The 23331-nt window shown below is 41.8% G+C and overlaps 1 protein-coding gene across 1 annotated transcript; it reads left to right on the forward strand.

Annotated features, from left to right (window-relative positions):
- The first annotated feature begins 9718 nt into the window (after nt 1-9718).
- On the forward strand, nt 9719-21125 carry LOC130185748 (transmembrane protein 106B-like). Its single transcript, XM_056402378.1, has 8 exons — nt 9719-9858; nt 12672-12860; nt 13068-13131; nt 13239-13392; nt 13489-13629; nt 13861-13904; nt 18163-18216; nt 20453-21125. Exons 2-8 carry the CDS (start codon nt 12674-12676, stop codon nt 20571-20573), a joined length of 765 nt encoding a protein of 254 aa, XP_056258353.1. The 5' UTR covers nt 9719-9858; nt 12672-12673; the 3' UTR covers nt 20574-21125.
- The last annotated feature ends 2206 nt before the right edge of the window (nt 21126-23331 follow it).

Below are 23331 nucleotides of genomic sequence, written 5' to 3' on the forward strand. Positions count from 1 at the left end.
CTCCATTTCATCCGGAACTTCAGTCAGGTCGCAGCTCCTCTGCATGCTCTCACCTCCTCAAACTCTAAGTTCTCCTGGTCTCCTGAGGCTGAGGCAGCCTTCCATGCCCTCCTGTCCTGGTTCTCCTCATCACCTATTTTGCAGATGCCCGACACCAAACTCCAGTTCATCGTTGAGGTGGACGCCTCTGATGTGGGGGTCAGGGCCGTTCTCTCCCAACGCTCTGCAAGGGACAATAAGGTTCACCCCTGAGCCTTTTTCTCCAGGAAACTCTCCGCCGCCGAGTGCAACTACGACGTGGGGAATCGGGAGCTGCTGGCTGTGAAGTTGGCATTGGAGGAGTGGAGGCATTGGTTGGAGGGGGCAGAGTAACCATTTCTAGTCTGGACTGACCACAAAAACCTGGAGTACATCCGTGGAGCTAAGAGGCTCAACTCCAGGCAGGCCAGGTGGGCGTTGTTTTTTACCAGATTTAATGTCACCCTGTCTTATCGCCCTGGGACTCGTAATGTCAAACCAGATGCCCTTTCAAGGCAGTTTGAGGCAGGAGACCGCCCTCGGGATGCAGCTCCCATCCTGCCCCCTGACTGTGTGGACATTGAGCAAGAGGTCCAGCACGCCCTTTCGGAGGCCCAGGTTCCTGATGGCTGTCCTCCTGGTCGGCTCTTTGTTCCAAACCTGCTCCGTTCCCGAGTCCTGCAGTGGGGGCACTCCTTTCCTCTTAGCTGTCATCCTGGGGTGAGTAGAACATTGAGTCTTATAACTCAACGCTTCTGGTGGCCCTCCCTCAGGGAGGATACCCGTGATTTTGTCTCTGCCTGTTCTGTTTGTGCCCGCAGCAAGGTCTCCCGATGCCCTCCTACTGGTCTACTCAGGCCTTTGCCGGTTCCACACCACCCCTGGTCTCATGTGTCTATGGACTTTGTCACTGGGTTGCCTCCCTCAGAGGGTAAAACAGTCATCCTCACTGTCGTTGACCAGTTTTCCAAGATGGCTCACTTTATTGCCCTGCCTAAGCTGCCCTCCGCCAAGGAGACAGCGGAGGCAGTCCTTTTTCATGTGTTTCGGCTCCATGGTCTTCCTCAGAATGTTGTGTCTGACCGGGGTCCCCAGTTCGCCTCACGTTTCTGGAAGAAGTTCTGCAAGCTGCTTGGGTCATCTGTCAGCCTCTCCTCCAGCTTCCATCCCCAAACCAACTTGCCAAACAACAGCAGATTTACTGTCGGATATTGTAATTATTGCCCAAAGCACCACAACTGCATAGAATTAGAGGAAATACTGTGAAGTAGAAAAGGCTAAATTATTCATACAAAATCTGAGTGTGCTTAATAAGTACTAAATATAATAGTAGAAGGACTTTGAGTACTTGACATAGTACAACATGTAGTAGTAGAAAAAGGTGTTGAGATAGTTGAATGTAATCAATGAAGTAGAAGTATTTCAAGCAGATGCAGAATTTAACAAAGCAGAAGTTGAAGTTTGTTTGGCAGGAACTGAAGAAGATAAAACAGTATTTGAAGAAGCTGAATCAGTAATTGTAGTAAGTATTTCAAGTAAGTATTTGAAACAGTAGTTGTAGCTTTAACCATTTGTCTCAAAATTATCAATAATTAAAACTAATAATGCAGTGGCAGTACTAATAGCAGAATGAGCAGTGGTAAAAATACAGGTGGTTATATGAGAGATAACTGTGATGCAGCAGGTCCAGACCCTCGCAGGTTCAACACCTACCTGTCCAAGACACCAAAGTCAATAGTAACCTGTCTAACAAACAGTCATAGCCTAAATGATAATTGAGGCTGTAGCAACTGTGTCGCTCTGATCTTAGAGACAGGATGTGGTTTGTGTACATTATATTGCACTTTTTAAAATTATTGTTTTCATATTTAATATTGGATCTTGTAGTTGAACAGGTTGGAGTTGAGGAAACAGTGTAACACAGAGGATTCTGATTGTCCAAGTATTTCAAATAACATTGTCTGTGAACAGGGAATTCATTTTCTCCAAATAAACTCATACAATGAATGTGGTTCTTTCAAAGTGTACTGTAAACTGGGGACAGACCAAGACAGACAATGTACCACTGTTTGACAAGACAACTGTATCGATTGCATCAAGTTATGACGTAAAACTCCCAGTTAATACTTGATGGTTATTTTTAAATGTTCTTTTGAAAGCAATTACATTTCAGTTGTAATGTTATTCCCTTCACCTTCTTCTCTTGTTCCTGAGGAACCGGCCATGACCTTCACACCATGAAGGGGGCACCCTTCCACCAACATTGTAGGCCTATTTGAAGACAGCCAGAGAAGCAATGTTGGTAATGTTAATAGGTACTTCACAAGTAAAGAGTTTGTCTAGTTAGAGCTTAGTAAATACATTGGCAAAACTTGTTGCTTTGTAGAACATTCATCAAGTATAACATCTCTTCAATTCTCTTTCAATTCAATGCATTGTAATTCAATTTTTCAATTTTTGACTGTCACACAAGTTGTAAATTAATACACTAGACACCAGAATTCCACACTGACAGCTGAGAGCTGAAAGACTATGTCCATTTCTAAGTCCAGCGCTGACTTCACCACATTGGTTTGGTCCTCCGTATTGTTGTCACATGGCTGTGGTTTTCAGAGAAGGAAAGACCACTGGAGCCCTGGATGTCTTACACTGAAGATGTTTATTGAGCTTGGCCGAGGAGAACAGAGGAATCATCAATACAAGCAAATGTGCATGATGTCACCTCAATTCAGATGAGAGTTTCTGTGTCTTCCCTTTAAGTAGCTCTAAAGAATGCCATGGATGTGCTTCTCCTCCTGCAAGGCAGAGTTCAGTATCAGTGTCAGGCAGACCAAGGGCATTCAGGCTGACCCTTCACCCTCAATCAGTGACACATAGCTCAGAATCATAATTCCCTCACACTAACATTAGCCATGTAGCAATAGCAAATCTTATATATAGCTCCTTTAAACAATGACAAAAAGAAGACACCTAAGTCACTGTCACAGACTGTTAGACTTACCAGTATTTTCTTGTGTTTTTTCCCTGTATGTCTTCCCCTGTGTCTCCTCCCCTTTTTTCTGTGTGTGCTTCTCAACAGGGGCGTGGCGCAACACTGGCTACCTGGCTCACCTGTTTTCCATCTATCATCAAGGTCTGTATAAAAACCCCGGCTCTTCACTAACTCATCACCAGATTGTTCCACTACCCATGTTTTACTGCCGACTCCAGTGCTGCTGCCTGCCCCAGTTGAACCTCCTGCTCCCACTCAGACCATTCACCTGCTCCACACCAGCCATCCTGCTGCAACTCTGATTCTTCAACCCCCAGCATTCCCCCAGGACTCTCTCCCTGCCTGATCTCAATTGAACAACATTTGTGTACACACAACTGGTGCGCACTTTGGATTACCCTAACGCTGTCACGGTTTGAGCAATCGGAAAAATTCCAACGGTTTCTGAAAGGTAAGACCTTGCGCTTTATAGGCATATAGGTCTCATTACAGTAATTTCACTCCCGCCTCTAGGGCTTATATATAAGCCCCGGGAAAGTGCCCTTTCTTTACCGAGATAGCAGAGTGGAGAAATACAGCTAGTTCATGAAAATGTTAGCAAGACGGTCCTCCCGTGTAACAAAACCTCTGCAGAGGTTCACAGCTGGGTGTGAGGATGAAGGAGCAACCGAAGGAGCAACTTCTGGCGAAAAAAGGTAATGTTAGCCGAGTTGAATTTCTGAATGAATGAAGCTCAAATTTATTCTGTGTGTGTGTTATTATATGCACGTGTCCACCACATTTTTATGTTTTGATGAGCTATTAGATAATTGAATTTCTCTTCTATCTATCTATCTATCAGAGGTCACATTCAGGGCCATAGAGGGAGAAGGCGTGGGGATGCTGGAGGCTCCGGTGATGGTGTTAGAGACCATAGCCGCTCACCACATCATCAAAGGTGGAACACTGTCGACTGGAAAACAAGGAGATGGACCCACCACTGTTTTTCAACATGTGCTTGACATTGCCATGACTAACTCATTCGTGATCCACAAGACTCGCTGTGCCAGCCTGCAAGAGAATCCCAGGATGTCAGCAATTCCAGGAGGAGCTTACTGCGCACCTCCTTGGAGTTGATGTGAAAAATGGCCCACAGAAGACCCCAGGTAACAAAAATCTGCCTGTCCCCACAAGCAGCGGCCACACAAAATCTAACAGAGCCAGCATGGGGCGACAGCGCTGCAAGCTCTGTAAAAAGAGCACTGCCTGGCAGTGTCAGGAATGTGGTGTGGGACTGTCTGCAGCCAGAGAGGAACATGGAAAACCTCTTATTCATGTACAGTTTCAGTGTTTTTTCTTTACTAAAACTCTAAAATCAAATTCCGTTTACGTGTTTTTCCTTCATTTAAACTGTTTTTCAGTGTTTTAACATGCAGTAAATTGAAAATAACAGATGCTGACAAAGACAACTTACTCTCAGGACATTTTCTGATCTTTTTTTATAGTCAAAATAAGCAAAAAAAATCCAGTTGGACATTTTGAGGCTCAGGTGTTAAAGAGTTAGCCAGATCATTACAGAACAACCTAGCCATAAAATGGACCCCGCAGATTCAGACACACTCTGCCAGGCATTAGTGGCCCTGGGAATTTTGGTTGGACAACATGAGAGGGTGCTCCTGGATGTCGTGGAGAACCTTAAAACCCTCAGTGCCTGTCTTTCAGCTGGGCATACAGATGAACCACGTTTCCGCTTGCCTGACTCCACCAGATTTGAACCCACCTCCAGCTCCCTCTGCCCAGGCTGCCCCTGCTCCTCTCCCCTGTGAACCCCACATTCCTACCCCAGAACGCTACAGTGGTGAGTTGGGTACTTGCGCATGGTTCCTTCTGCAATGTTCCCTAGTGTTTTCGGAACAACCAACCACCTATATTTCTGGTGAGTCTTCTCACCGGCAGAGCCACTTAGTGGTGTTGTCTCTCTGCCAGGATTCGAAATCTCTATCGAGTTTAGAATCCTGGCGGCCCAGAATGGTTTGGACGAGGTCTCACTCCAGGGTGTTTTTTCTCACAGCCTCTCAGAAACAATGAAAGATGAGCTGGCAGTGAGAGATGAGACTGAGTCCCTCGATGCTCTAATTTCCGTAGCCACCAGATTAGATAATCGCATGAGAGAGTGACGTAGAAAAGAGACCCACCGTTGGCAGGCTTGGAGCAGGGTTTTTCTTTGTTGGGGTAAAAAGATGGCTCTTTTCGTCCCTGCATCAACTATACTGGACTGAACAACATCACTGAAAAAATAAAACCAAAAAAATATAAGTACCCTCTTCCCCTCATCGACTGTGCCTTCAGTCCTCTTCACCAGGCTAATGTTTTTTCCAAAGTGGAGCCAAACATCTATTTTTGGTATGGACGGACCACAAAAACCTTGCTTACCTCGAGGCGCCAAAAGAGATTAAAGTCTCGCCAGGCAATGTGGTCATTGTTTCTGGGGAACAACCATTAACCCACAATCAAAAACCTAATGCCCTCTCCCATCAGAGTGACAAGGACAAGACCAGTACTGTCCCAGAAACCATTGTTCCCGTGTCCTGCATTGTTGCTGCTGCTCTCTGGGAAATAGAGACACTAGTTAAGGATGCCCAGCGCACGCAGTCTGACCCAGGTAATGTTCCTGCTAACCGTCTGTTTGTGCCTGGCCCTATGAAATTCCATGTTCTCCACTGGGGACACTCCTCCAAACTTACCTGTCATCCAGGAATTCAACGCATGCTCTCATTCATCAAACAGCGCTTCTGGTGACCCACCATCACCAAGGACACTCAGGCCTTTGTGGCGGCTTGCTCCGTCTGTTTCCACAGCAAATCTTCTCATCAGCCTTTGGCGGGTCTCTTACACCCCTGTTTGACCCCAGTTCTCCTCTGTCAGCCTCAGCTCGGGATACCATCCCCAGACCAACAGCCAGACATCCCCCCCCTCCTCATGCCCGGATGAAGAGATTGAGGAGGATGATTATATATATATATATATATATATATAATAATAAAAATAGTTAATAATAAATAAACAATAATAATAAGACTAGTCCACTTCCTTCGGCTGAGGTGTTGTATAGCCTGATGGCAGTGGGAACAAAGGATCTCCTGAACCTCTCTGTTCTGCACCGCAGGGAGATGAGGCATTTTCTGCACCTCTAACTTCTTCTCTGTCCTGCCAGAATGTTGTGGAGAGGATGGTTGTTATTGTCCAAGTTGGCCTCCATCTTACATTGTGTGCGTCTCTCCACAACAGTCCTGACTGAGTCCAGACTGCTGCCAAGCACAGACACAGCCTTTTTTACCAGCTTGTCTAGTAGTGCCTGTGTTGGCCCCCACATAGACCTGAGCTCTGTAAGTCCATACGTAAAATCCACTGTTAGAAATCTGGGTGTGATTATGGACAGTGATTTTAAATTGGACAAACACATCAATTCAGTTGTGAAATCTAGCTTTTTCCAACTGAGGCTTTTATCAAAGGTCAAGTCCTGCCTGTCTTTTAATGATTTTGAAAGAGTCATCCATGCTTTTATGTTGTCCCGCCTTGACTACTGTAATGCTCTTTATGTTGGTGTTAACCAGAACTCCCTCTCACGACTACAGTTGGTCCAAAATGCAGCAGCTCGTCTTTTAACAGGAACAGGCAAGCAAGAGCAGATTTCTCCTGTGCTGGCCTCCCTTCACTGGCTTCCTGTATGTTTTAGGATTGATTTTAAAAATTTGGTACATTCAACCCCTCAATGACTTCTGTCCCTTCGATCATGATAGTTGCACTGGCTGGATCAGATGCTTTGGCGCCTTTGGTGACTAGGATATTCATCACTTGGCTCTCAAGATCTCCAATTTGGCCTTCAGCATCCTGGGAGCACAAATATCAGAACAAAATTTCAGTCTTCATTGTCATTTAGCTGGTATCCCTAACCCTCTCATAGGCTATTATGTTAAGGGTTGGAAGAAAATACTGTATCAAATTGATGACTGTAGTCAAAATGCAAAAAAAAAAAAAATTGATTTAGTTTTACCTACCAAATATTTGAAAAGATCCTCCTCCTTTTCCCCAAGATAAACCACTAGGCAGCGGATGGCAACCTCTCGGCGTGTCTCAATTGTGTTGTCCTGATAAAGAATTTTTTTTTAAGTTTTCTAATTATTTAAGGGTTTCATGTAGCACCTCAGGATTAGATTCCCAGAAGAAAAAAGGTAACATGGATGAATGAAATTTTCCTAAAAAGGGTAAATTTTTTAAATTTTTATCCTAACTATTGAATCATGTACCTTAAGGAGTTCCATGATGTTCTGGATCTTTTTTGCAGCCCCTCCTCTTGACAACACCAATGGCATTAGGCTTGGTATGCACTGATCAAGATTTTGCATGAAAGTTGACTCCAGATTAACGGATCCTTCTATATTCTTCATTGATCTGTGTGACACACAAAACAAAGCAACATGGGATAAGAGTTGTCAGAATTAAACTTTCATTCAGCTAAAACCATACTCCTGCCAAATTTTATTAAAAAACAACAGCAACAAAAAAAAACATTTACCTGTGCTGGAAGAAAAGGAGCAGGCCAACGTTCCTTCAAGTCACTGACAGGTGGGGACAGGGTGACAACTTCCTGTCTGTGAATGGACAATGTCCTTTCCATTTTCTCATTGATGATCTGGGAATTATTCCTCTTCTTCACTTTGCTTAGGAGCTCCAGTGTTTCACATTCCAAACTTTCTTGTGTTTCTCCCTGTGGATGAGGTGGCAAGTAGTTCGCCTCACCCTTCCGTGCCTTCTTCACATTCTTGGCAGGCGTTTTTTCATTTGCTCGCTTCTTTTTTTAGAGCATTCACATCAAGCTCAGGGCACCCAAGCCCTCTAAGTTTGGGTCTATAATTGCCCATTTTAAATTTGAGTCTTTGTTGCCATCCGTAACATCCATTGTAGGACCCTGTTTCTTTGAGGCAAGGATGTTTTCGAATCAATGCTTCTGCTACATTGGCAAACTGTGCAGCTGTAGGATAGGCAACATACTCAAAGATGCTTTCAGCTAATGTCTCAAGGACGTCTGGAAGGATGGCAGTAGAGCTGAGTGGACTTCCATCTTTGTTGAAAGCTTCATTACCTGCTGCTAGCACAAGGTGTTAAAGTTGATGGAGGAATGGAGGCTATCCAGCAACTTCTGTGTAATGGACATAGCATAAAAGAGCCTCACTCGCTCACATGTACACACTTTTCCTTTCCTTGTTTACTTTTTGTTTGATTGTAGTTTTGTCAATGCTGTATAGCTTTAGACAGTGTGTGAATGTGAGTCAGAGCACATAAGGTACTAATAAGCTCAGGAAGTGTTTCATGATTTTAATTTTCTTTTGTATCAAGAAAGTCATCACCAGATTTAGACTGACAACTTGTTTACTGGCTGATAAACATTCTGTTAATGGACTTGAAGGACCACTTAACCAAAAAAAAAAGTATGTTTTTGGACCTAAATATATCAGCTCAGTGCCGTTTTATAAACAATCCCAAAGTAATTCATTAAATGTGTAATGTGTAAGATCGTGCTACTTGCTCCACCTCCATACGGGGCAGCATTTCACCTCTTCGCCCCTGTTCAGTCATCCGTGTTGTTGTTGTTGGCTACAGCAGCATGAGGAAGGGATGATGACATCATCACAATGGCAGAATCAGAAAATAAGGTTTATTGCCAAGTATTTCTCTTTTTACAAGATATTTGGCGTGGTGTGGCAAAACCTGCCACTGAAGTGCCAAAGGAGGAAGTTGCCGCTTGGTAGCAGTCCCATTCCTTGATTACACCTCATCAATGAAGTATCCAGCGATGACCTTTGGATCACACTTTGAGCATATGCATGTAGCCATGTCACCATTCATAAAAACTCATCTATTGCACCATTGATGCAGATCTCATAAGGTTCAGGTTTATCATATGAACATGCCAAAAAAATTTTGGGTCACTGAAGGATATTCCGGCACCTTAGTTGCACTCTGTGGAGATCCAGCATTTTCAGCAATTGCCTGATTGTCTCTTTTTGTCACCATATAGCCAGCCTGTATGCATTTAAGATGCACCATCTTATATCTGTGACGCATGCCGTGTTGGTTCAGCTCATCATGCAGAAATACTGCAATATCCAGGATATCAGGATGGGCTCTCAGTCTGAACAATAAGTCCTAAAGGTGCCTGCGCAAAGTCGAAAAACTAATAACAATACTATCTATATTACTTAAAGACACAAGTATCTCCCAATGTCTCAAACCAAAATAAAACTGGATCAAACGTACCAGGCGGGACATGTTTGCTTCAACACTAATTCAGAAAAGCTGGAATTTATTTTTCACATTAAAACTTTTATCAGAATTCTCAAATAATTATCTTGTTAGAAGAAAAGAAATTTCTAATGAATGCCTTACACTTCCATACTTGTTTCTTCACTGAGCAAAAACAAACAAAAATGAAGAGAAATATTTTTGGGCAAAATAAAAAATAAATCACCATCAGCTGCCATCTGCTGTAAGAATAATGCAAATAAAGGTGAAGAAGATGTCACACGGCGATTTTGTGGAGTTGTACATAACATGTTTATGTGATCAAACAACTTCTCATTGTATAATTAAACGCCGAATACAGTCGGAGAAACAGCATAGTGGACATACTTTATTATGACAACTTTACTTTGAAAGCGGTCACAGGAAGTGTTTGCGTGTTGTGTTCCGCGGGGTGTGATCCGTGTACCAGCGCCACATTGCTAGCAAACAAGAAGAACTTAACGTTATAATACGCAGCAAGTAGATGAAGAGGCTGTGAACGACTCAAACAGAAGCTCACCTGTCAGGTAAGCTGCCGACACCCTGTCCGCTGACTGACGAACATGGCGCAGACCGGTGAAGAGCGGGAAATGAAAGTGCGACATGTTGAGGAGGGTTGTTGTTGGTGTGTTGCCTTCACTGACGAGATGAGACTAGACGGTTTTAAATGATCCAGGTCAACGATGTACACTGGGAGGGTTACAGTGTGTGTGTTACAGTGTGTGTGTTACAGTGTGTGTGTTACACTGTGTGTGTTTCACTGTGTGTGTTACACTGTGTGTGTTGTGTGGGGGTTTCCTGTCTTCCTAAAAATAATTTAATTTCCGTGTAAGAAACAAAAGCGTCCTTGACGGAAGTCCATAGTTCAGACTTGTTATTTGCACTTTAGTGTGTACGTAAGATTACTACACTTGATGACACAGCTGTTTGTCAACAGAATCATTCTAAATGAGTGAACACATACAACAAGATTAAAGGGCTGTCTGAGTTCTTTCTTAAAATGAAGGTTTGTTTTTATCTCCACCAACTCCTGAAAGAAATATGTCTCATTAGCTCCTGATGGTCTGCTGTGTCTGTATCTGTCTGCCTGCTGTTTGGTGCCTGGCATGAAAACTGCACACCTGTTTTTATGAGATTTGTTTTGACCTCTGACTACTAACCTCAATGTTACACACAATCATTTTATCCACTGTTGAGGGTAAATTGTGGTGTATTTCAGGCTGGAATATTTCCTTTTACGTGGTCACTCTTGGGTCAGGGTCACAGACATTGAAATTATTAAAGTCCCAACCTCTGCTGTGACTTTGATGCAATTCACTCATCAGAAACATCATTCTCACAACTCTTAATGCAGTTCTCCCAACACTAAATCACCAGTGCAAAAGCCTCTAAAACAATCAACCTTGTTCACGAGTCAAAGCATGCAGTCAGTCAGTCACTTCAACATTGTCACCAATGAATTAAACCTTTTCACCAGAGTTTCAAGACTTAGTCAGGCTTTTATCAAAACATCAAAAAATGTGTAATCTGACTTTATAAAAAGAGAAGTGCAGAAATATAGAGCAAAAAATGTTCTGACACAAACTGAACTACAGTTACAACAGTAACATGTTGGAAAAATTACTATATTCTGTTTCAACACTGCATTGGTGTTTATTGTACTGGGAACATTTCAACCTCTCAGCAGATCAGTGTCCTGTCACACTCAGGGTATTTCCTGCATGGAGAATTGACACGTCGCGGCTGGAGAGATAATGATAATGAAAATGTAAATATTGCGACACCCCCCCCCCCCCCCCACACACACACACACACACGCTTAGTACCACCGCGGCTTAATTTGTCTTAAAACATGTGAATTTTATTCTTGTCTTTTACAAGATCATTCAGAAAGTAATAGTTTGTGTCACATCTACAGGTACATAACATCAACAGTTATAGCCAAATCTTATTCAAGAGTTTAATGAAATAAGTGCCATAAGTCCAAGTGCGTATATTAACTGTGCTTTTGGATTTTCATTGTTAATAGTGACAGATGTTACTGTTCAAAACACTCAGAATTTCAGATTGACCAAGAAACAGATAACCTGCTGACACTAATGAGAAGGGTGGTACTGAGATCTGGATTTCAGTAAACAGGCCAGATCGGGTTTGAGGGCACTGGTTGAGATGCGTAAAATGTCACGTAAGCGGGAGTCACTTAGTCTTGACCTCAATCGGCTCTTGTTTAAATTCATGACAGAGAATGCCTGCTCACACAAATATGTGGAGCTGATTAAGCTCAGCATTTTCTTTGCAAATGTTCGCATTTCTGGAAACCTGCCTTTATCCAGCTGCCGGTAAAAGTCAACAAGAGAAAGCTGCTGGTGTCTGCGGCGCCACTCGTCGTAACACTGCAGCTCAATGAGCTTCAGCTGCAGCTGTAGGACCCTCATCAGGGTCCGTGGAGAGGGGAGAAGAGAAAAGCAACATGTCCTTCTCAATAGCTGCATATCTGACGATATGTCCTCAATTCTATGTGCCACAGTGTTATGAGCTAGGCAAACATTAATCAATTCTTGCTTCTTTTCAGGGCAAATGTTCTCAACCATTTTCATGACACAGTCTTTGATAAACGTACCCTCTGTAAAAGGTTTGCCATGTTTTGCTATTAAAGGGGGCCACTTTGTAGTTTGCTTTGGTGATGATTTCAATTGAGTCACAGGCCCGCATGAAGAATCGCTGTTGTGATGCCAGAGCAGCTTGGAGGTGCTTCACTTTTTCAGTACGGTCACTCCCTGTTACCTTGTCGTATGCGTTAGCATGTTTTGTCTGGTAGTATCTCTTTACATTGAATTCCTTAAACAAGGCAGCCGTCTCTTGACAAATTAGGCAAACACAATTGATTTTCAGTGAAGAAATATTGTAATTCCCATTTCTCCTGAAAGCAGCGGCCCTCACTGTCAACTTTCCTCTTTTTACTTGCAGTTGCCATGGTAGAAATGAGCAGAGAATGGTTCACACACAGAAAGGTTGCACAGCCAGATAGCATTAGAGTGGTGCTGCCACCATGCATAGTGATGATAAAGGTGTAATTTTAAGAATGATATTTTAGCTGTAATATTTCAAGATAAAGTAATAATTTATATAGAAATTCATGTATGAGAATAAAATTGTAGTACTAATTATACTTAAGATATTCATACATTTTGATAACAAAATATTGTATGTTAATTAGTCTTTTATTATTATTACAGATGTATTTTCATAACATTAAGATGTTTCCTCAAAAGACTACTAATACAATTTAATTTCTTTCCACTAGTCCAAAGTTTTGCAGTTGACCCCTATCTTTCCTCAGGTATGGGGACTGTTCCCAGCACATGTGATGGTGGCACTGGGTTAAAGCACGATGGGAGTGGCCAAGACAATGACCACCAGCCTATAATTGAGAAGGATGAACTCAAGAGGCGGAGCTCCAACAGGAGAGACAGCACAGGAGAAACACTTCACTGTCCAACCTGCCAGGGTACTGGACGTATACCTAGAGGTACTAAACACCCAAACAAACACACACACACACACGTACACACACACTGAGGCTGTTAAAGTTCTCCTTTTGCCCTCTTATTATCTGTATAGTTGATGTTGCCCTACTTGTTTCTGGAGGCAATAGATTAATTACAGTTTGAATATTCAAATTTTTCCCACATTGGGAGTATGAAACATATGAAACTGTGCTCCATGTCTGTTCTAGGTCAGGAGAGCATGCTGGTGGCTGTCATTCCCTGTAATGACCAGAGGCTGAGACCCAGACACACGTAAGGAAGCAAATACTGAACACTTGAATTAAAGTGATGAAGTTTTTTCTCAAACCACTTGTTGGACTATATGACCTGATGATGTTTGTGATATCTCCTCCTCTCAGGAAGCTGTATGTTGCTGTGTCCATCAGTGTGTGCCTCCTTGTCAGCTCCCTGGTGTTGTTCTTCCTCTTTCCTCGCTCTGTCCTTCTGTCTCCAGTAGCTGTGAAGTCATCCTTTGTATATTTCATTGAAGACAAAGTCCAAATTAACATCACGGTGAGTGGAGAGAGAAAGCAAGGAGAGCAAAGGGTTTAATGGATAGAACAGTGAAACTTAACTGATTCATTCAGTCACAATTCTTTCTCCTTGTAGAATGTGTTGAACATCACCAATGACAACTTTGCAGCAGTGCAGGCCTATAATCTGACAGTGCAGGCCCTCAACTTTGACACAGTGGTGGGAACAGTGTCCATTAAGAATGTGGCCTCTGTCAAACCCCTGTCCATCAAAACGGTGAGACTTCCCAACTTGACATAAACAGCTACTATCATGTAGAGATGATCGGATGGATGGCTACCAAATTTAAAAGTGAGAGTGAGAATCTGTGAGGTTTTGAGTCTGCTTATTTTGTATGATTTTTCTGATACAGTAAAGTTTTATATGAGAATATTGTTGATATTGTGCTAGTGATGAATTAGAGGGCAGTGTGAAGAAAGTGAATGACTTGCTTATGTTTCCTCACAGTACTCCTTCGTGATCCCCATCAAGCTGACAGACCCTGACCTGAGGTGAGTTGCCAGCGTTACTTAACCTGACAGAAAAAACGTATGGTTTGATTCAGAGCCTCCTTATATGGGAAGATTGTGGTATAACTAACGGGTTTAGTACAAAATCTAAAGATCTAAAAAATCTAAAGATGTTAGGCAGCTGGCATTAGGGGTGGGCTATCTGACGATCTTATATCGAGGACGATCTTACTTTGGCATATTATCAACTTTTCAGATGAATCGTACAGATCACCTCATTAAAAGATGCTGTATTGGGGCTTAGTCCTAACTGCAGCCTAGTTCGAACGCGACCATGGCCTTTTGCTGCATGTTAATCCCCTCTCTCTCTCTTCCTGTGGTTATCATAATAAAGGCAAAAATGCCAAAAAATAACTTACAAAAAAAAGGTGCTATATTTAGATATTTAATTTTAAAAGCCTCAGTTCTCCACCTGAGTGGAACCAGAACCACTGTTACCAGCTGCAGTCCAAGATGGTGGCGTTACAGTCCGTCCACTGGACAAGAGACCTGCTTCAGGCAGGGAAACAGGAGGAGGAATGACCCGGGGCTAGCTCGTTGATGACTGAACTTTAAAATTAGAATACTTTCATATAGCACCTCATAAATAAATAACAGCTGTCCAAATGAAAACTCCACATGAACTAAGCAACAAGTGTGATTTGTTGGGACAAACATCTGAAAGAATAGTCAAAGTGGCAGAAAAATACAAATCACAACTTCCTGTCAGGACTTTCACAATTAAATCAGAGCCCCGTCATTTAACATTGCTTTTATCAAAGTGAAAGTAATACTGTATTGAAAAAGAAAAACTGAATTGATGGTCATGTGATTTACTGTGTATATACCAGGAAAAGGGAGGGCAGCTTAAGGCAACAAAGTTAGAAGTAGAAAAATATCTAAGAATCACGTATTCAGATTTTGAGCAGAATAGAGTAATAGGCCTTCCACCTGACATGCCACCAGTAGGAAAGATAGATCATGAGATGGATGTTAGACCACCAAGGTTGAAGGAGGTTGAGGAGGTAGTCAGGCGTGCAAAGGCTTCTTCGGCCCCAGGGCCAAATGGAGTCCCCTACTGGGTTTATAAAAGCGCACCTGATATCCTAAAGTTTTTGTGGTGGCAATTAAGAATAGTTTGGGAGAAACAGGTTATTCCCAGAGCATGGCGTAGGGCAGGAGGTGTTTTTATTCCAAAGGAGAAGGAATCCTCAGACCTGAGTCAGTTTCGAATGATCTCTCTCCTAAATGTAGAGGGGAAGATCTTCTTTAGCGTAGTCGCACGGAGATTAGCTAGTTATTTAGAAAGGAATAGCTTAATAGATACTGCAGTACAGAAGGCAGGAATACCAGGTTTCGCAGGATGTTTAGAGCACACTAGCATGATTTGGCATCAGATTCAGGCAGCCAAGACAGAGAAAAGAGACTTGAATGTCATATTTTTGGATTTAGCAAATGTGTTTGGTTCAGTGCCACATAGCCTTATTTGGGAGGCATTTGATTATTTTAGAGTGCCTGGAGTAGTGGTTAATTTAGTAAAATCGTATTTCCAAGATATTAGACTATGCTTAAGCAAAGCAGGCTTTACAACAGGATGGCAGAGGCTAGAAATAGGCATTATGCCAGGGTGCACGATTTCTCCATTGGCATTCACAATGGCGATGGAGGTAATCATTAGAGCTTCTAAGTGGGTTGTAGGTGGAGAGAGGCGGCAGGATGTGATGCGCCTTACACCAATTAGGGCCTACATGGATGACATGACGTTGACAACTACAACGGTGCCATGTATGAAAAGAGTACTTGAGAGACTTAATAAAAACTTAAAGTGGGCTAGTATGAAAATCAAGCCTAGTAAGTCTAGAAGTATCTCAATATGTAGAGGGAAGTTAAGTGATAGGAAGTTTGAAATAGACGAAGAGGAAATTCCAATAATTAGGGAAAAATCAGTAAAGAGTCTAGGTAGGTGGTACAAGGCAGACTTGAATGACGGACAACAGGTAGTGCAGTTTTGGAAGGATGTTGCTGAGGGACTGGATAGAATAGATAAATCAGGGCTTCCAGGAAAGTTGAAGCTATGGTGTTTGCAGTTTGGGTTATTTCCCAGGTTGATGTGGCCACTGTCTGTGTATGAGATTCCATTATCTGCTGCAGAAAAAATGGAAAGATTAGTTAGCTCCTATATTAGGAAGTGGCCAGGTGTTCCTAGATGTTTAAGCACAGTGGCACTGTATGGGAAAGGCATACTTCAGCTCCCAGTAACTAGTCTAGTGGAGGAGTTTACATGTACCAAGGTTAGGACAGAGCTCCTGTTATCTGGGAGCAAAGATGTGGTAGTCAGTAAGGTGGTTCCAAACCCAATCAAGGGGAGAAAGTGGAATCCAAGAATGGCAGTGCAGGAGGCGGAAGCAACGCTCAGGCATACAGAGATTGTGGGTAATGTCCAAATAGGCCGGGGAGGCTTGGGGCTTGGCCCAAGCAAACCGGTGTGGAGTAGAGCAGGTCCCAAGGAGAAGAGAAAGCTAGTCGTGGAGCAGGTTCGTAGACAGGAGGAAATATTAAGGGGTGCTAAGGCAGTGGCTCAGGCTAAGCAGGGACAGTGGGTGAATTGGGAAGGTGTAGACAAGAAAAAGCTTAGCTGGAAAGAACTGTGGAGTATGGAGGAAAGTAGTATTATATTTTTGATAGGGGCAACTTATAATGTATTGCCAACTCCCCGGAACCTAAAACTCTAGGTAAATGGAGACCCACTATGTTCATTGTGTTCAGGTACTGCAACTCTAAAGCACATTCTGTCAGGGTGTAAGGTTAGTCTGTCGCAAGGCAGGTATACGTGGCGACATAACCAGGTTCTAAAAAGCTTAGCTGCAGGAATTGAAGAGTCACGGAGGCAGGCAAATTTAGGAGGGCCTAAAATAAAGAGAGTTGCAATCAAGTTTGTTCAAGAGGGAGAGAAAGTTGGTAAGACAACAAGGAGGCAAGGCAACTTAGAGGATGCTTGTGATTGGGAAATGGCCCCAGGAAATAGCCAGTACAAAGCTAAGGCCTGACATAGTCTTGTGGTCTAGGAGTAGAATGAAAGTATATTTCATAGAGCTGACTGTTCCGTGGGAGGCCTTAGTTGAAGAAGCATATGAAAGGAAAAAGCTCAGGTATGTAGAGTTAGGGGCAGAAACAGAGCAGCGAGGATGGAAAGTTAGGATTTGTCCAGTGGAAGTAGGATGTAGAGGATTTTTCTGTTGTCTCTTTGGAGTTAGGAGCAAGTGCACAGAGTGTGAGGAAAATAGTAAAGGACATGTCAGATGAGGCAGCAAGATCCAGTCAGTGGATTTGGATGAGAAGAAGTAATGGTAGCTGGGGGCCCAGCAGGGGGAGCACTTAGGATAGACAGACTCTTAGGAGAAGCAAGGAAGAAATCCAGGAAGAGGAAGTGTTTTTAAGTGGGGGGTGTGGGCACAGCCTAATCCGGCAGGGGAGAGCTAACCCAAAAAGGCACCTCTCCCTGACTCTACCTCCCTCATTCAAAATGGCCGCCACTTTCTCCAACTGTTTGGGGGAGTTTGTTTGCTGAATCTGCTAGTGTGTTTTGTCAGAGTTGATGATGGTGTTGTTTGTGGTAGCATAGGCAAGATAAAGAAAATAATCGTGGTGTGAGGAGCAGTGATGGCTGGCATTAGGGGAGTGACTCTGGGACGCCAGTGATCACTGTCTAGCCTCCTGGAGGTGTCGTGGGACCAGCTAGACGAAACACTGGTGAAAGGAGGTTCCCACCTGATGACCCCAAAGACATGTTAGTTATCACTGCTCATTAGTCTGTATAGCTAAATTAATAGTCATCATAGGACATGTTAAGCTTAGGGAGCTATTCACTGAGTCTGGTCCATTTTCTGTAGCACAAGTTTCTTGTGTTTACCTTAAAGTATGAACTGTTAAAGGCAGGGCAGTCATAGCTGGAGAAGCAGGTCTAGTGGTTTAAGTTTACTTTATGAAATTTACAAAAGGATTACAGAAGGTTGTAAAACATGAAAATGGCCATTCAAGTTTATTTCAGTCCCTCTCAGCTCTCTGTACAAAGTCAGAGGAGTTTTTTGGTTTTGAATTACATACAGCATGTATGCTACGCACTGGTAGAAACCTGTTGTCTGTTCCTGTCTTGTGTTCAACATCTGTGTATATTTAATCATTATTGCAGCATAAATACTGTCTTTGGCACCTCTCTAAACTGATCATTCATTGGCTGTTTTCACCTTGTTTTTCTCTGCAGTATCTACTGTAAGAAAGCTTCCTTACCCGTCCACATTCTGTATGTGCACCTACAGTAAGTATCAAGTTTCTCACAGTGGGGAAAGTTGCACTTGGGACAGTGTTTTTGAATGTGTTGTATGTAATTTGGTCAAGGGAAGACCTGTTTAGGAATTTGTAGCTGTCTTTGGAAGGTTTAAGGTTGTTTTAAATTGCACTCATGAAGTTAAATAGCTAAATAAAGCTGTGTTAAACTCATTGACATACAGAAAAAGACACCGATACTATTAATCCTTTATTGTGGCTGCTTTCTGAATCTCTGAGTGATAGAGGCCCAGCAGTCAACAGGTTCATCAAGTCCTGGATATGATTAAAAGAACTTTAATATTATAATATACATACACTCAAATGAGTCAGTTTGGCCCAGCAATCAATGCCGCACAACCTGAGGAATGGCACACATATTTCTGAAATGTAGATCTATGGTTATATATTGGTATTTTAATACTTTATGTTGTTTTACAAAGATCATATGTTCTTTCTGGGTCAAATTTTACAGATATCACCTCTCAGCACAAAGACACACTCATTTCAAAAGACCTTGGTAACACTGTAAAGTCTTTATTCAGACTGCAGGTGAATCAGCTCTGTAGGACAGACTCCCCTATTGACCTGAATGTTATTTGCCAGTAATCAGATTAGATTTGGGAGTCCAGACATCACCAACCGATCTGCGTGTGTTGCTGTAGTAACAACACAGATACAATCACTCTGGATTAGACGTCATTATTGTGTGTCACGTTGTGAGTGACTCAAAACAGACTTTTAAATCTGATCTGAGCAGCCAGAGTGTCTGGACTTAGACAGACCTATAGCATTTAATGTAGTTTTTTGCTGTTCAGACTTTCTAAAATCAAACTGGAAAAGTCAAAAAAGGTACAAGCTAATATACTGTGGGTACGGAAAGTATTCAGACCCCTTTAAATTTTTCACTCTTTGTTTCATTGCAGCCATTTGCTAAAATCAAAAAAGTTCATTTTATTTCTCATTAATGTCACTCAGCACCCCATCTTGACAGAAAAAAACTGAAATGTAGAAATTTTTGCAAATTTAAGGATCAGATTTTCATTGTTGTGACATTTCCGGAATAAATAAAGCGTATCTAACTAACAAGTTTATATGGCACATGAAATTTTTTTTTTTGATAGAGACAGACAGGACTGAGTGATTAGAGAATTGCTCCTTAGGTTTTAGACTTCAGCTTAATGTTGAAAAGCTGCTTTTTCTCATGTGCTGGAACTTGTTTTAAGGACAAATCAGGTCTATCAGAACAATACATTGAAATGCATGAATGGATTAATTTACATATAAAATGTTGTTTTTGTGTTGAAAGATTTAAACTAATTGTCAGTTTTTTAAAATAGATTTTGGTCAATAACTAAGTGATTTTGTCTCTGAATTTAGGACAATGTTTTTTCCTGTATTTCATAAGGTACCAAGTCCTGTCTCTCTCTCTCTCACTGCACCTATCAAAATAAAGGCAAAAATGCAAAAAAATAACTTAAAAAAAGGTACCAATTCTGTACCTTTCCAGTGTGTATATTTTTGTACCTGGACATAAAGGTACAGACAAGAAGGTATAGAAATGTACCAATGTTCAAAGGTACAGTGCTCTACCCTGCCAGGCTACAGCTGAAGCAATGAAGCCTTTGTACATTTTTAGGTCCATTCCTGTACTTCATTTGTTAGTGTGTACTATGAGTGATGTGGGCCTACATGAACACACCTTGGTAACTTCTCATTAGATTTCTCTGTTTGTATTTTTGTCATTGCTTTTCTTACTGGTTTGAATGGAATGGGACTAAAAGGGGATGTCAGGATTGTTTGACTGTTTCAGTGAGACTAATGAGGAATGAGCATTTACACTATCAGTGTTGACTTCTGCCCCAGTTTGCTCTGTGAAGCCAGCACTCACATGACTGGTGCATGGATTAAAACAGTCCCCCCACCCACCCTGCCTCAGTCACATATCTAAAGAAAACCTTCACTTTTTGCCAACATTTAATTTACCCTTAAAGATCAACTGTGTTACTCCATGTGAGATCCAGGAATAGTTTGACAGTGTTGTAGACTTCACTATTTTGAACTTGTCTGCTGCTGCTGATGTGATTTGTGAAGACAGAGCACTGTGCATGGTCAGTGCAGCTGAGGTCAACACTGTAGCTGACATCCTTTCCTGGAGAGGCCATGTTTTAAACTTGTTGCCAGTATCTAGTTTTATAATTCTTCATGTTCTGCTTGTTTTACTGCAGGATGTCTATGACTGTTTACTACCTGGCCCACTATGAGCAGCTCTCTCTGGAGACATACGAGTACATTGACTGTGGAGCAAACAGTACCATACCACACCATGTACAGCCCCCGCCACCCTGATGAATGGACACATGGTGGACATACTGTTTTTTCTTCCAAGAACGATGACACTAAAATGTTCAATAAGATATGATGATGTAGCAGGATGCCATTCATTCTCATTCTGGAGTGATGGATGAAGAGGCCTGGAAAGCTGGTAAAAGATGTTTGGTTTGGTGGAATCAAACTCTGGTGGGTTTGCCCAGTTAGTGCAGTTGGTTGGTGAGAAAGGTGTTAATCGAACCCTGGTGACAGGACCTCAGTCCGCTTGGACTCTGCTTTGGTTTGTTTGTACACTGAAAACAAACACATCAACCACAGTATGTTGTGATAGCAGATTCAAAAGTGTAATACTAATAAATCCATCTCTGTTCAGGAAGCCATTTTATAATTGCTCTGTATGAGAAGTAAATATATTAATGTAAGTAATTTGGTAACCATGGTAACGAGTGCAGGTATTTTACCCTGATTAGCAGGCAAAAGCAGTTAAAAGTCTCATCTGTTGTATTTGTAAACTCTATGTACTTTGTCAGGTCATTAAGTCCATTAAAAAGACGTGTGATCCCCCCAGTATATATCTGCACATCTTTCCCCTTTTTGTCACTGTTCACAATGATTAATTTCCAGCCTAATAATACCAACTAGAAAATTCCAGGGAAATTTTGAGTGCCACGGGGGCTACTACCGGGATGAGTACATGATTTATTTCCAGTGTTCAAAAGTCACCCTGATCATATTCTGGTTTTGAGAAATGTCTTGATATAAAAGACTCTGATATAAAACAATGTCACATCCCTCCATCATGTATTATGTGGGAAATATCTCATATTCTGTGTTGTTTTTTTTAATAAAACAAGAGGCAACATGTCTTCAAACTGGCATTTAAAGGGTTACAATCCTGAAAACTAATAAACATTTGGTAGGTTTGAGCAGAACTGAAGTGGTTTAAGAGATTTATGCAAAAAAAGCAGAAAAAAATATTGATATATGATGATTTTATAGCATTTTCTTTGTGTGTCCTTTTTTGGACGCGAGGAACCCCAGAGGGTACAAAGTGTGTTAGCAGTGTATAATAGACCTGTAACAGTAACTGACATTAGATTTTAAAAATATGTCAAAAAAGACACTTTCTTGCAGAAATCCATACCTTCAGCTGTAACACAGCCAAAATGATCAGCAAATCAAAAAAGAAAAGTAAAGAAAACGGCTAATGTAAAGCTAGCAGAGCTTGGAGAGTTGGTTATCTGGTTGCTAGGCGCACGCAGGTACGCACACAGGTCAGGAGCTGCCGTTGCCATGGCAATGTGAAAATCTGCCCAGAATTTGGCTTCTACATGGCTTCAAAACAACTGCAAATTATGAGAAAACCGTTACTTCTTTTCATAAACCGAAAAGACCGTGCCAGACACTGAAGCCAGAAGTTTCTACAGACTCTATTTTATTCAGATATTCCTTAAAATGAGTGAGTAAGCTCAGTGCGAAGACAGAGAGAGATTCTTTTGAAAAAAAAGACGATTACATTAGGTGTCAATGAGAGTGAGACAGGTATTGCTGCCGGACTCGGCACCCCCGTTTAAATTTTGTGCAGACCCTGCCTGTCAAAGTTACATTTTATGAATCCCAACAACTATGTCTACATTTTCAGAAAGAATTATTTGTCTCCTTTTTACGGTTTGGCCGCGAGCTCGAGTTAAAAATAAAAATAAAGGTTAATTTTTACTGCTTCACGCACTCTGGCCAACTGACGCTTTCACTCTAACTTTGAAGAAAAAGTGATTTGCACTCCTCCTTTGAGTGCTCACAGTTTGAAAAGTTTACATGTTATGTAAAAACAGTTCCTATCTTTTTGAGAGAGCAGAAGTTTTCCTCCGTTTTACAGTTTGAATCACATTTCTACGTGCAGGTATGAGAGAGCTGGGTGACTCAGCAAAAAGGTGCAATTTTGTAGAAAAAAGGTGGGTTTCTAAAGAAAATTCCAATGCATTTCTAATGCATTATTTATTCCCAGTTTTTTGGGAATAACTTTGGGAAAAATTGGAATTTTAACACCAAATGTCATAGCACCCCTTGCGGGATCAAGACGCACGTTTTGATGTATATATTACCAGGGTTTTCTCAAAGCTGCGGGACGAGTTACGCGCCGAAATATGGCGGAAGAATAATAAACCCGAAACAGAAGATTAATAGATGCTCCGCCCCGAGGCACTCCTCTCAGCTATTCTAGCTTTAGAGGTGTGCCTCGGAGCTGAGCACCCGTGGCACTAATAATGCTCATAATCATTGATTTCTTCATTAAACTGCAGACAGAGCTGATGGAGTTAGATTTCCCAACTTTACAATTACTCTTAGTTGGTATAGAAACAGTCAATGTGAACACAAATGGGACCAAAACTCTAATACAACAGTGGATATTTTCATACAGACCAAATGAACCAAAGTACAAGTGTAAAAGAACCTAACTAAAGAATTAACTATATCTGAATGATTTAATGAATGAACAAAGGAAGGATGGGCAGAATGCACCATTCAGCTGACAGCTTTATAGTTCTACAGTTTTTTAAAGAGGCCAGTCCAGGAAGGATACAGAGGCAGTGTGAAAGATGGCAAAGAGAAACCACGTGAGGACCTAAATACAGTATGTTCTGATTTCAGTTCAGAGCTTTTGTAATTTAAAGCTATAGTACGTAACCATTGTCTCGTGTTTTTGATCTGAAAATTTTTCTCAAGCATATGGACAGATAAAAACTAAAATATAAACAATCAATATTTAGTGAGTGAG

This window comes from Seriola aureovittata, chromosome 17 (genome assembly GCF_021018895.1).
Source record: "Seriola aureovittata isolate HTS-2021-v1 ecotype China chromosome 17, ASM2101889v1, whole genome shotgun sequence".
NCBI lineage: Eukaryota > Metazoa > Chordata > Actinopteri > Carangiformes > Carangidae > Seriola > Seriola aureovittata.